At 48.6% G+C, this 11289-nt stretch overlaps 1 protein-coding gene across 1 annotated transcript in view; it reads right to left on the bottom strand.

Moving 5' to 3' along the window:
- The window catches only part of rasa1a (RAS p21 protein activator (GTPase activating protein) 1a), a 34042-nt gene extending 23534 nt beyond the window's left edge, over nt 1–10508 (bottom strand). The window contains exon 1 of the mRNA XM_042099912.1: nt 9271–10508. Within this exon, the coding sequence (XP_041955846.1) occupies nt 9271–9800 (530 nt within the window). The 5' untranslated portion in view covers nt 9801–10508. The remainder of the gene's footprint in view (nt 1–9270) is intronic.
- Between the last annotated feature and the right edge of the window lie 781 nt (nt 10509–11289).

Here is an 11289-nt window from a genome sequence, read left to right on the forward strand (position 1 = left end):
GGGAGGGGAGAAAGTGACAGATATTGAGAGATAGAGAGAATGAGAAGAAGGGAGGGAAGTTGAGGCATAGAGGAGGATAATCTGAGCCAGAGAGTGAATGAAGCAGTGGAGGGGAGAGAGTAGACGAGAAAGTGTGTGTGTGTGTGTGTGTGTGAAGGGGGAGGGGGGGATGAGAGAGGCATCTTGATTTACAGGGTTACGTCTCTGTGGAAGCTAGGGCAGGTCAGGGCATGTCCAGAGTTGATTGAGCAGTGTGTCTTTGTGTGTGTGTGTGTGTATGCATGTGTGTGTGTGTGTGTGTGTGTGTGTGTGTGTGTAGTAGGTTTATCTCCCTTCTCTTTTTTTCTGCCATCACTCTTATGGTCTCCTTTTGCCCACTTCAACTTACGTCCGCCTCTCTCTCTCTCTCTCTCTCTGCTCCCTGATGACTTCTGTCTACTTTAAAAACAAGTGAGCCTGATACAGAAGGGAAGGGAGGGGAGGGGAGGGGAGGGGAGGGGGGGGCAGCTCAAGAGATGGCCCATCACAGCTCATCAGCATCAGCCTGTAATGACACAGAGCCACTGAAGCAGGCGGCCAGCTGTCAGGAGACATGGGTGGACATGGCGAGGACAGGACAGAGAGCAGGAGGAGTGGAGGAGGAGGAGGAGGAGAAGAAGGAGGAGGAGGAGGAGAAAAGTATGGGAGGGGGGGGGAGAGGATGAGTGAGACTTGGAGAGGAACCGGTAGGTCAACGGTAAAAGGAAGGAGGACGGAGGACAAGCAGAGAGGAGGACGACTAACATGGAGCACTGAATCACATGACCTGGTGTCACGAGATAGGATATGACCAGACTGGACAAGAGAGTAGGAGGGGAGGGGAGGACACGAGAGCGGATGAAGAGAAGGTCGAACGATAGTCTATCAGAGGGGATGGGGAAAAGAGGATAAGTGAGAGGAGCAGATGATGGCAGTCAAGAGGACAGACGAGTGGACATGTGGAGGAGAAGAAAAAGTGAGAGGTCAGGACAAAAGTAGAGGACAGGGACAGGACAGGATGGGACAGAGGCACTAAAGCCAGCCGTCCTCTCCCATTGTGAGACATACAACACGGGGACCGGACAACAGAGGAGGGAAGGACGCAGGAGAGGAGAGGACAGGAGGATATGAGGTAAGAGGAGGACAGGAGAGGAGAGGACAGATGAGGAGGTCAACGGGCAATGAGACAAGAAACGATAGAAAGAGAAGTGGAGAGGATGAGGACCTGAGAGAGGCGGAAGAGAAGAGAAGAACTGAGGTGCTAAATGACAGGAGGCGACAGAGTAACTGAACCAAGCTGCAAGCAGTCACAAGACGCACAGGATGGGATGGCACGGGACGAGAACAGAAAAGAGAACAAAGGAGTGTCAAGAAAACTGGAAAGAGGGAGAAACGGAGAGAATAAGGGAGGAAAGAGGAGGATAAAGGTTGGAGGAAAAGAAAGAAGTGAAAAGAGGGAGTTGACAGGGAGATTGAGTATTGATTGTACAGAGAACATTTGAAGGAACAATACAAGCAAGCCACCTCCGCAAAAAAAAAACATTTGACTGTCCAATGAGTACTGCACACTGGACCATCGTTCCATCTATCAATACATCCATCAAGCCCATATATCCATCCATCCATCCATAAGATACATCCATGAGCACAAACACTTCAACCTCCTTGTTCTCTATTTAGAGAGCAGCGACACAACCTCAGCTGTGCTGTCAATCCCTTTACTCTATGTGGCCCGCATCTCTATCGCTATCCAGGTGAAAGTTTCACCCATGCATCTGTCAAGTGTGTAAGGTACAGGATTTCTCAGTTTCATGAGGGATGATACTCTGTAGAAATCCAATTGTTACACAAACAGTGTGATGGAACCAGAGTCTGCTGTTTTTGTGCCAAATGTCAAGCTGATCATGAGCATTACAACAACTCAAAGAAAACGCTTAGCACACTGGATATGGCTAAGCCACAAAAAAGGGAACATTGTGCTTGTCTGCCTAGTGCTGAAGGTACATCAAGACACTGGTACTTGACACTGACGGTTTGACACAGAAGAGCACTTCAACCAGACTCAAGCAAGTAAGAGATCCCGGGAAATCATCTATGACAGAGTGTGCCTGTTGGAGAGTTAAGACTTACCCGACCACTCGACTACACCCAAGGCAGAAGTTCAAGAAAATATACACACAAATGAGTAGCCAGAGATGAGTTAGCGGACGGATGGCCGGCCGGGTGGTCAGACCGCCTGAGGTGTCCCACTTACGCTGCGTTGGCCCTCTGCTGCATATCTCTCCTTCTCTTCCTCTATCACGCTTCCTTCTTCCCTCGCGCTCTCTCTCTCTCTCCTCCACGGGCTCACTGTGCTGGGGATGTGGCTACGGTCTCTGCTCCTGCTGATGCCACTGCTGCTGCTGCTGCTGCTGTTCCTCTGATGCCAGCTGAGGTGCACCAGTGTGCCACCCGGGCATGACGGGAGTAACGAGGGGGGGTATCGCTGCTGCCTGTGCTGCTGCTGCCGCCGCCACTCGCTCTGTCCCATGCTCCTGCACCCTCGCGCCCCTCTGCCCCCTCACTGTAGCAAACTACTGCTGCTGCTGCTGCCGCTGCCGCTGCTGCCACTACACGTTCCCAGGTCACTGAACAGAAGCCCCTACCCCACAAACGCACTCGAACTCACTCACACACTCATGCTCACATTCACTCATGGACACACACGGACACACACATTCTCGTAAACGCAACAGCTCATCCTCCTCCTCCAGCGAGGAGGGGCAGAAGGAGGAGTCCTGGGGCGTGGGAGACTGTGGGACTGGATGAAGGGATGAGAGAGAGAGAGAGAGAGAGAATGAGGGGGTAGAGGAGAAGAGGGATGCAGTGGGATGGGGTGAGCAAGACTCAGATTGTTCCACTGCCGACTTGGGAGGAAGGGGGTAGAAAGTGCACACGTGAACGCACGAGCACACAAAAATCACCGTGATCAATAATGCATGTGTGTCATCGCTCGGTGACAGTCACAGTGGGAGAGAAAAGAAGGGGAAAAAAAACACAATGGGATGATATCTCTCTCTCTCTCTGCCTCTCTCTCTCTCTCTCTCTCTCTCTCTCTCTCTCTCTCTCTCTCTCTCTCTCTCTCTCTAATCTGCTTTTCCTAGAATCCTGCATCTCGAAAAGCCAATCCTGCGCTTGGGAGCTGGCGGGTGGGCCAAGGACGCGGAGGACCGCGTGGGCGCATGAGGAACCGTGGGATAGCCGGACTCCGAGCCAAGGAGGAAATGAGGAACGAGGAGGGGTCCAGGCTACCACACAGGTGATGAAAGTGACCCAGTTTCTTTTCGCTTTATGAATTCATCAAGCGCATCAGTGCACAAACACACCTGTGGCCTACACTGTCGTGTGTGTGTGTGTGTGGAGGGTTCTCAACTTGCGCCCATTCTCATGTGGCCTAGTGCCACTCTCAGGGCTCGGCAGGCAAACATTAGCCACGGCACAGCATTTCGACACCTCCTCAGGTCACTTAGCAATCCTGCATTATGCAAATGGTATTCGCTAACGAGACAGGCAGTTACCTACCTACACCCACCACTGCCAACTACCCCTCCCACAAACACACACACACTTTCTCCCCCCACCCTCAAAAGTTTCCGTACTGGAAAATAAACGTGGGCGAGTGGGGGTGGAAGAGGTGGGTGGGTGGCAGCTGTGTAACAGCTTTGTTTTTCTTCACACATGTGCTCGTTCCGGCTGGCCTGACCGGGAGTGACCGGAGCGAGGGGAGGAGGGGGCCGGGCTGGGAGGTGCAGATAGAAGTGACCATCCATCCATCATCACGTCCCAGGCCTGTGTGTGTGTGTGTGTGTGAATGTTATGTGTGTCTGTGTGTGTGTGTGCGTATTACTGTGTATGTGTGACTGTGTGTGTGTGTGTGTGTGTGTAAGAGTGTGCGTGTACGTGTGTGTGTGTGTGTGTGTGTGTGTGCGTAAAGACTGTGTATGTGTAACTGTGTATGTGTGTGTGTGCGTAAGACTGTGTATGTGTAACTGTGTATGTGTGTGTGTGCGTAAGACTGTGTATGTGTAACTGTATGTGTCTGTGTGTGTGTGTGCGCGCGCGTGTGCGTGTGTGCGCGCATGTGTGTATGTGCGTGTGTATGACATGGGTATGCATCAAAGGCTCCGGACGCTAAAAGTAAAGGGGACGAGAGCTCTGCCAATCTCCATTGTGAGTTCTCCCTCATCGGAGTGTCGGAACAGACGTTGTTTTCGCTCAGTTGCCAGCCCACTGATTCGTTTCGCTCTGCTTGAAGTTAATTCTGGCTCACCAGATAAAGTGAGCCAATGGCCTTTTTTTTTTTTTACGATGCTTCACTAGGAGTCATGCTGGAGATGAGGTCTTCGATGGAGCCACAGGACATGGCTGGCCCAAGCCCAAGATCAATTGCCACCCAATTTAATCACTTACCCCAATACAGACCCAGTGCCGGACTGACTCATTCCTCTAAGCAGTCATCATCCTGCAGAGCCACTTCAGGTGAAAGCAACACAAGATGAGATTTTAATCTCTCTTGTTCTAGAAGACACAATGAACAGGTGTATGGCTCATAGGGGAAGCTATGAATCAGTGCTTCTGATCTTCTTACTCACTTCCTCTGCATTCACTCACTGAAGAAACCCAACCACCAACCTAAGGGCCATCACCCCCCCTCCCCACCCCCACTGTTCTACACAAAAAAAACATCCTGATGCTCATCCCTTGTTACCTGATTTGGTAGAAGTCAGCCAAACTCTGCTGAATCGATCAATGGATGATTACCCTAGAGGTCTTAGTCATTAAATAAACTGATACAGCTCACAGCAATCATGACACAACCATACTATTAAGCTAAATAGAGTCTAAAATGCATCACACAACAGCTTTAAGTGCATGCACAGCACAGCACAGCACAGCACAGCAGGGCATGAGGATTCTGTGGATTCTTAGAGAAAGATCACAGGAAAACAGGAAAAATGGGATCAGCAAGATTGGCACCAGAAGGTCAGAACAAGCCACTGCATATTGTGCAGAAATTGCAGGAATGGCCTAGAATGCACTGTGTCTGGCTCTTATCAATACAAGGCATCTGACCGCAATACCACACCTCAGTGACAGGCTGGAGCTGCAGGTAGATTAGCAAGCAGATATTTCCTGTTCATGAGTAACATCTGGCTTTGATGTCCTGGGCTGACATGCAAATAATCCTACATTATGTTACTGCATCAGGCTACATTTAATAAAATTCAGGAGGCAAGAAGTTATGCGCCTGTTTTGTTGATGACAAATCTTCAAAAAGAAGGGAAAACGTATACAAAAACCCACCCACATGCACACAGCCAGCCAAGAAATGTCAATAATAGATATGCATTTCAGAATGACACCTAATACCTGTGGTGTAAAGCTTAAAGCTACTCAACAGTTCTCTGCAGGCTGAGCCTTCAAAATGAGCAACAGAGCCAAAATGGCTCCTCAGTTCATATTTCAGTGCAACCGGGGCTTCATGACTAGCAGCTTATCAGGGAAGAGCATATTGCAGTGCCACTAATCTTTAAATGCAACATTCTTCCCTTGTGTGACACTTTTTATGCCTTCTATTCTCCCTCAGGATCTCTGGCTCCCCATCCTGCTTATGCTTTGTGGAAAAACTGAAGAAATGAATAAGTAATTATAAACAATACACTTATTATGCTATTATCTGTTTTTGGCCCGAAGGCAGAGTGTGTGTGTATGTGTGTGTGTGTGTGAGACAGAGAGAGAGAGATGGGGGAGATAACTCTCTGAGGGCGTGTGTGTGAGTGTGAGGAAGGAGTGTCTCTAAAATATTCATCCCACCACTGTTTGCCTACATCGTTTATGAATGAGCTCCCCCCTCCACATAACGGGCGGAGTGAGCAATCCAGGCCCCCTCTCCACCTCTCTTGGTCTCTGTCTGTGAGGTACACAGCTTCTGCCTCTCTAAGGGCGAACGTGTAGCGAGTCCGTTTTGCTTTATGAGTTTCACACCGGGCCGCGTCATCACGTTGGGCGCCTGCCTTCCACATGATCACACACTCCGTTGTACCGCGCAGCTCATCCTTTTGATCGTCCTCTCAGACGCCGCACGGCCCGGATAGTGGAGCCCTTAACGCGTTTAGGAGCGGGTCACGCCAAACTCGAGGAGATAACTCGGTTATTTTTGGCCTCTCCGCTCGGCTAGGTGGGGAGACGCTGACAACAACACACTGCCATGTGATGAATGCCAGAGCCTCCGGTGCCGAGGGCTGGCGCAGGCTGTACAAACCCACTGGCCAGTGCTTTTTCCTGGGTCTCAAATCCACCAGGGAGCCACTGGACTGCGTCTAATTAAAACACACTAGGCTATAAAATGGCTGCAGGGCCAGGTAATACAAGCTTGGTCAGTGGCCCTCAGAGGCAATAAGGGACAAAAAGGACTTCCAACAGAAGTCCACTCATCCTCTCGGAAGTAGCCTATACCTTACACGCAACGTCAAGGACACTTTAAATAAAAGTGTCTAATAATTAAAATATGTCACATGCAGTTAGACTGAATTCTGAATTGTAAACTGACATCAATTTAGGAATATGGGTCCGTGAGTGGGTAGTGCTGAGGTCTACAACAGCACAGAGGGACTACCGGTACAATGCCTCCTTTGTGAACAGGAGGCAGAAACTAACCGCCTCGCAGGTATTCAGAAACACAATGGCTTTGAGCGAGTTGTCCCCTTCAACAGCTGCGCAGCACTTGAGCCTCCATCCCGCTTCCTCGCTTAGGTCTGAAGCATCTTGGGCAATCTGTTCGTTTTTATTCTCCTCTCAGCCACCCCCAATCTTTTTTTTTTTTTCGCATCAACAACTGCAGCCTCTTACCATGCTGTTAGAAGCCAGCTCTTATAACCAATCAATCCCCAACTGCTGGCCCATCGATCAGGGGCGATTGTTACTTCCAGAGAAAGACAAATAAATACATAAATAGATAAAGTGGCAGGGTTTGGATCAGTTGCCTAATGCTTCATGTGCCAGGGGCCTGTGATGGAGGCTAAGAGGCCCGGTGCTGGCTGTCTCATCGATCAGATTATGGAGCGCGTCTGTGGCAGATCTGCCGTTGTGTCCCCAGACAGTGTCCTGTCCTGGCGTGGCCCCGGCCGGCCATCTCCTCGGCTACATCCGTCACAGCACATCAGCCGGCAGCACTGGGCGAGAGGGGAGGAGAGGGGAACCGCTGCCTAAACTGGGTCAGTGGTCCGTACAGCCTCCACAGAGAGAAGCACACACACACACACACACACACACACACACACACACACACACACGGGCCCTTTAGTGGGTGGGAGCGGAAGGCCGGGTCTGGCTGGATTATCCCACGCAGGAGACTGGGTGAGTCAAAGCTCATCAGAGCTCCAAACACCAGTTATGCCTATACAGTGCAGCCTGCTGACTTGATCACAGAAGAATAAAACCACATCAGAAAGCCTCACATACTGTGGTTTACCCACAGCTCACATAGGCTTAAATTCACCTGGTTCGGAAAAAGTTGGAATATCACTAAAAGGCTGAGGATGAATTCGTCATCATGGAAAATGAGACAGAACTCGGGAGACATTGCAAAATCTGTTCAACAGGTAATAGTCCTCCTGAAAGCAATGCAGACTCATCTGTCTTGCTCATTTTCTCTCTCTTTAGTGTTCTTTTTCTCTCAGCCCACACAGTCACCATTCGGCACGCCAGGCATCGCCGCAAATACCCAAAGAGGAAGCTCGGGCCCCTGTGAGAAACACAGCGTGTTCCGTTGTCGCCCACTCGTGCGAAATCCCCTGGCCGCGCTGGGCTGCGCCGGCCGGCTGCGAGTGGGCTCACCTGCACAGCTGCACGCTATGACTTCACTCTTCCCCCTGCGGTGGGTGCGAAACACTAAAACAAATCACGCTTTGATGAAGACAAAAACAAAAGCTGATAACAACATAGCTCATTCACAAATACTTGTCATGATGACGTGTAAGAAAGCAGTTCTCTGCAACACAATACATACAGTACATGGACACCAGTACCACATACCTCATCTATTCTTCCAGTAATAAAATCAAAACAGGAAACCAAAAACAAGAGCTCCAATTGCTGCTATGGAATCTGAGGCAGCTAAGATAAGCAATAGTGTCTTGCTGGTAACCACTAAACCTAAAGGTCATAGATGACCACCTTGTCTTCCTCCCTCTAATGCATTCTGCAAGACAATGCAGTGAACATAACTGACTTAAAGTTTAACACAAACTGAAATGATTGTAGAGTTCACTGCCAATAAAAACTAATGAACTGGAAAGCACTTTTATGATTCATTAGACCTATCTGCCAATGTTTAAGTGAAAGTGCTATTATGCGACTGTTGTATATGGCCAAAATGTCTTCTTCTTTGCATATCTTCCCACATGCACAATTTCAGCACAGGTTGTTCATCACCCTTTTTAGGTAACACTGTAAGTGAGAAAACCAATGTCCTCGTAATACATGACACATAAGCTCGGGTGCATCTCTGCGTTGGGCCACTTTGTGATTACCCCTGGCAGGCCGCCTTGGATAAACGCCACGGCCAGCTTGGACAGTGTCCAGTGCCTCATCTTACGGACCCATTTCTCAGAAACGCCTCTGCCACCGAGCACAAAAAAATAAATCATACTGCAAATACTGCAATAAAAAAAAAATCAAGTGCAGCTTGTTCAAAGCACCCGTGTCCATTCATAAATAACAAAGAAGAACAAAGGATGACTCACTGCCTGAAGCAAAGTGTACTGTAGCCAGGAGTGATTTATTCAGTTTTGCGCCTCCAATGAAGCAAACCTCTTTGAATATGTAAGGCAAGTAACCACTAAGCACACAGGTAAAATTAAAAAAGAGAACTAAAACAGACCACAATGTGAAGCAATGACTGATAATAAAACCAGATGCAAATTGGGAAACCTCAAATGATACAAGTAGTGTAGATTTGCAAATCATGGTAGAGATTGTTGCAGTGACCTGCAAAACAGCTCTTTCTTTGGGAGAGTCTCACTGTGATGGTAACCTGGTCATCTGGGTCGTTGCAGTCAACAAGTTACTGCTGTGCTGAGTGTTTGGAAACTTTAGGACAGGGGTGAAGGAAGAACTTGTTTGTGGGAAAGACTACTGATGACTATTTCTATAACGAACTAGTCACTGAAAAGCATAACATGGCATAGAGTGGGAGGACAAAGGTATGCTTACTGGTTTGAGGGTGGTGCAGACAGAGGAAAAACAACCTCCTCTTCCTCATACTCCGGACCATCCTGCAAGTCACCCTCATCCACACTCCCGTATGCCCCGTAGCCTGGTGGAGGTGGTGGTGGCGGGGGTAATGGAGGGAAGACTGTGGACCCGTCCAGACTTGCTGAAGTAGGTGACATACGGCTATCAGGTCCTTCCGAGGAAGGGGAGTAGCACACGCTGCCACCGGTCCCTGAGCTTGATCCATGAATATAAACGTGTCCGCCACCGCCGCCACTCCCTCCAGCGGACAATGCCGATCCAGTTATACCTGCAGCGGTCGGGTAAATCATGTCAGGAGGGCTGTCAGGGGAGAGGTTGGAAGGGTGGCGAGGGCTTTGAGTTGGCCCCTGGCACAAATCACTAACCCGCACTCGGTTTTGCTTAGGGTAGAAGGGAAACTGGGTCGTCTCGGGGCCTCCGCTGTCTGTAACCCCCGTCCCCGATGATACCGACCCAGTCTCCTCTCCAGTGATCTCTGCAGCCATCATATTTGGGAAAAAACGGCAAAGAAAGAGACCTCAAGAAGGGGGCCCGCCCTTCCCCTCTGGTCCGATCGGCGTTCTGTGTGTTTACGGGTCAGGGAAACAGCGCCAGAAACTTTCTTGGAAAACAACACGTTTAGCTAGCTGCCTAGCTAACGTAGCCTGCTAAGCTAACTTAGCAGAACACACTCTTAGAAAGCGCTAGCCAGGCTAGCTGACGAGACACTTGAGGAGTTAAGTGTTCATTGTTTCCTGAGTTTTAAGTTTTAAGAGGAAACGATAAGGAAAACGAGATATCGAAAATGCTCGGTTGAAAATGTGCGCCCACAAGTCAAATAACGTCTCACTTTCCCGGTCCCTCGTCCTACCAGTTCTCACAACAGTCCACTTGTCGGGAGTGTGAGGTTTTATTGTCAGTGAGTGAGTAGTATGTGCCCCAGTCTTTTTGTGGCTGTTATTTTGTTACCAGTTGGGTTCCAGAAAAAAGCTTCCCGCTGAGGTTCCAAATACTCCACTGTTGCACAGAAGTATCCAATTCAGTTCCGATGTTTGACAACGACAGGAAGAGAATGCTACACTGTTTCTTTACTGTCGTAGAAAAATCTTTTCTATCGAGATTACGGGACTGGTGCTACATTACTAGCGCTGATCTACCAGTCCCACTCCTTTCAGACACAGTTAAGCGAGCGTCGAGCAGCCAAAAGATGCGTTCGATCAATGATATCAGCTATCAACAGCCAGCAAGAAATAAGCGTTTTTGAATTATTTTGATGACGTAGGCCTACCTTGTAGTAGTAATGACAGACAATGAATGTGAACTGAACGTCTAAAAAAATGTATTTATGTAGGCTATGCAACAAATACTTGGGGATGATGGTTGTTAACTGTTCAAACCTCACATGATTACAAGTTTAGATATTATTTTCCCAGAATATTATTTTATCTTAAGGGTAGGCTATGCAAGGTGTCAACAGCAAACACTTTGTCACAATGAAGGTATTTTTTTTCACCTAGCCTATAACATTAAGAGCATTTCATCAGTGTGTAAGCAATGGATTTTGTAGTTTGCACAAATTGTGAGTTTATCAAATTGCTTTATTTAAGGTTCCCGCCCATCATTTGCAAATGGTTTAGATTTCCATAAAATAACTAACTCAAAAGATCTTGCTGTGATACCAGGACCGGGGTTACCAACTCTTACGCATCTGGCGTGACACTCACGGTTTCAGCACCACTATCACGCTCTCACGCACGCAAGAAATGTCACACCAAATCCATTCTTTTTTTTCCGTTCATTTTTTGTTGATGACTAGACTAGACCACAGCATTGTTTCTAAATAACAGGAGACGAGTTTAAGGCATACATATATAGCTTTAGACCAACAGCAGGTAGGTCTAATATCTGCCTACTCAGCGCAGTTTCGCTGACTATTTTAATCTGGTCCGCCATACCTTCACAGAACACGTTGCTATTTAGACCTATGAGGCAGACGGA

Source organism: Alosa sapidissima, chromosome 8, assembly GCF_018492685.1.
Source record: "Alosa sapidissima isolate fAloSap1 chromosome 8, fAloSap1.pri, whole genome shotgun sequence".
Classification (NCBI taxonomy): domain Eukaryota; kingdom Metazoa; phylum Chordata; class Actinopteri; order Clupeiformes; family Clupeidae; genus Alosa; species Alosa sapidissima.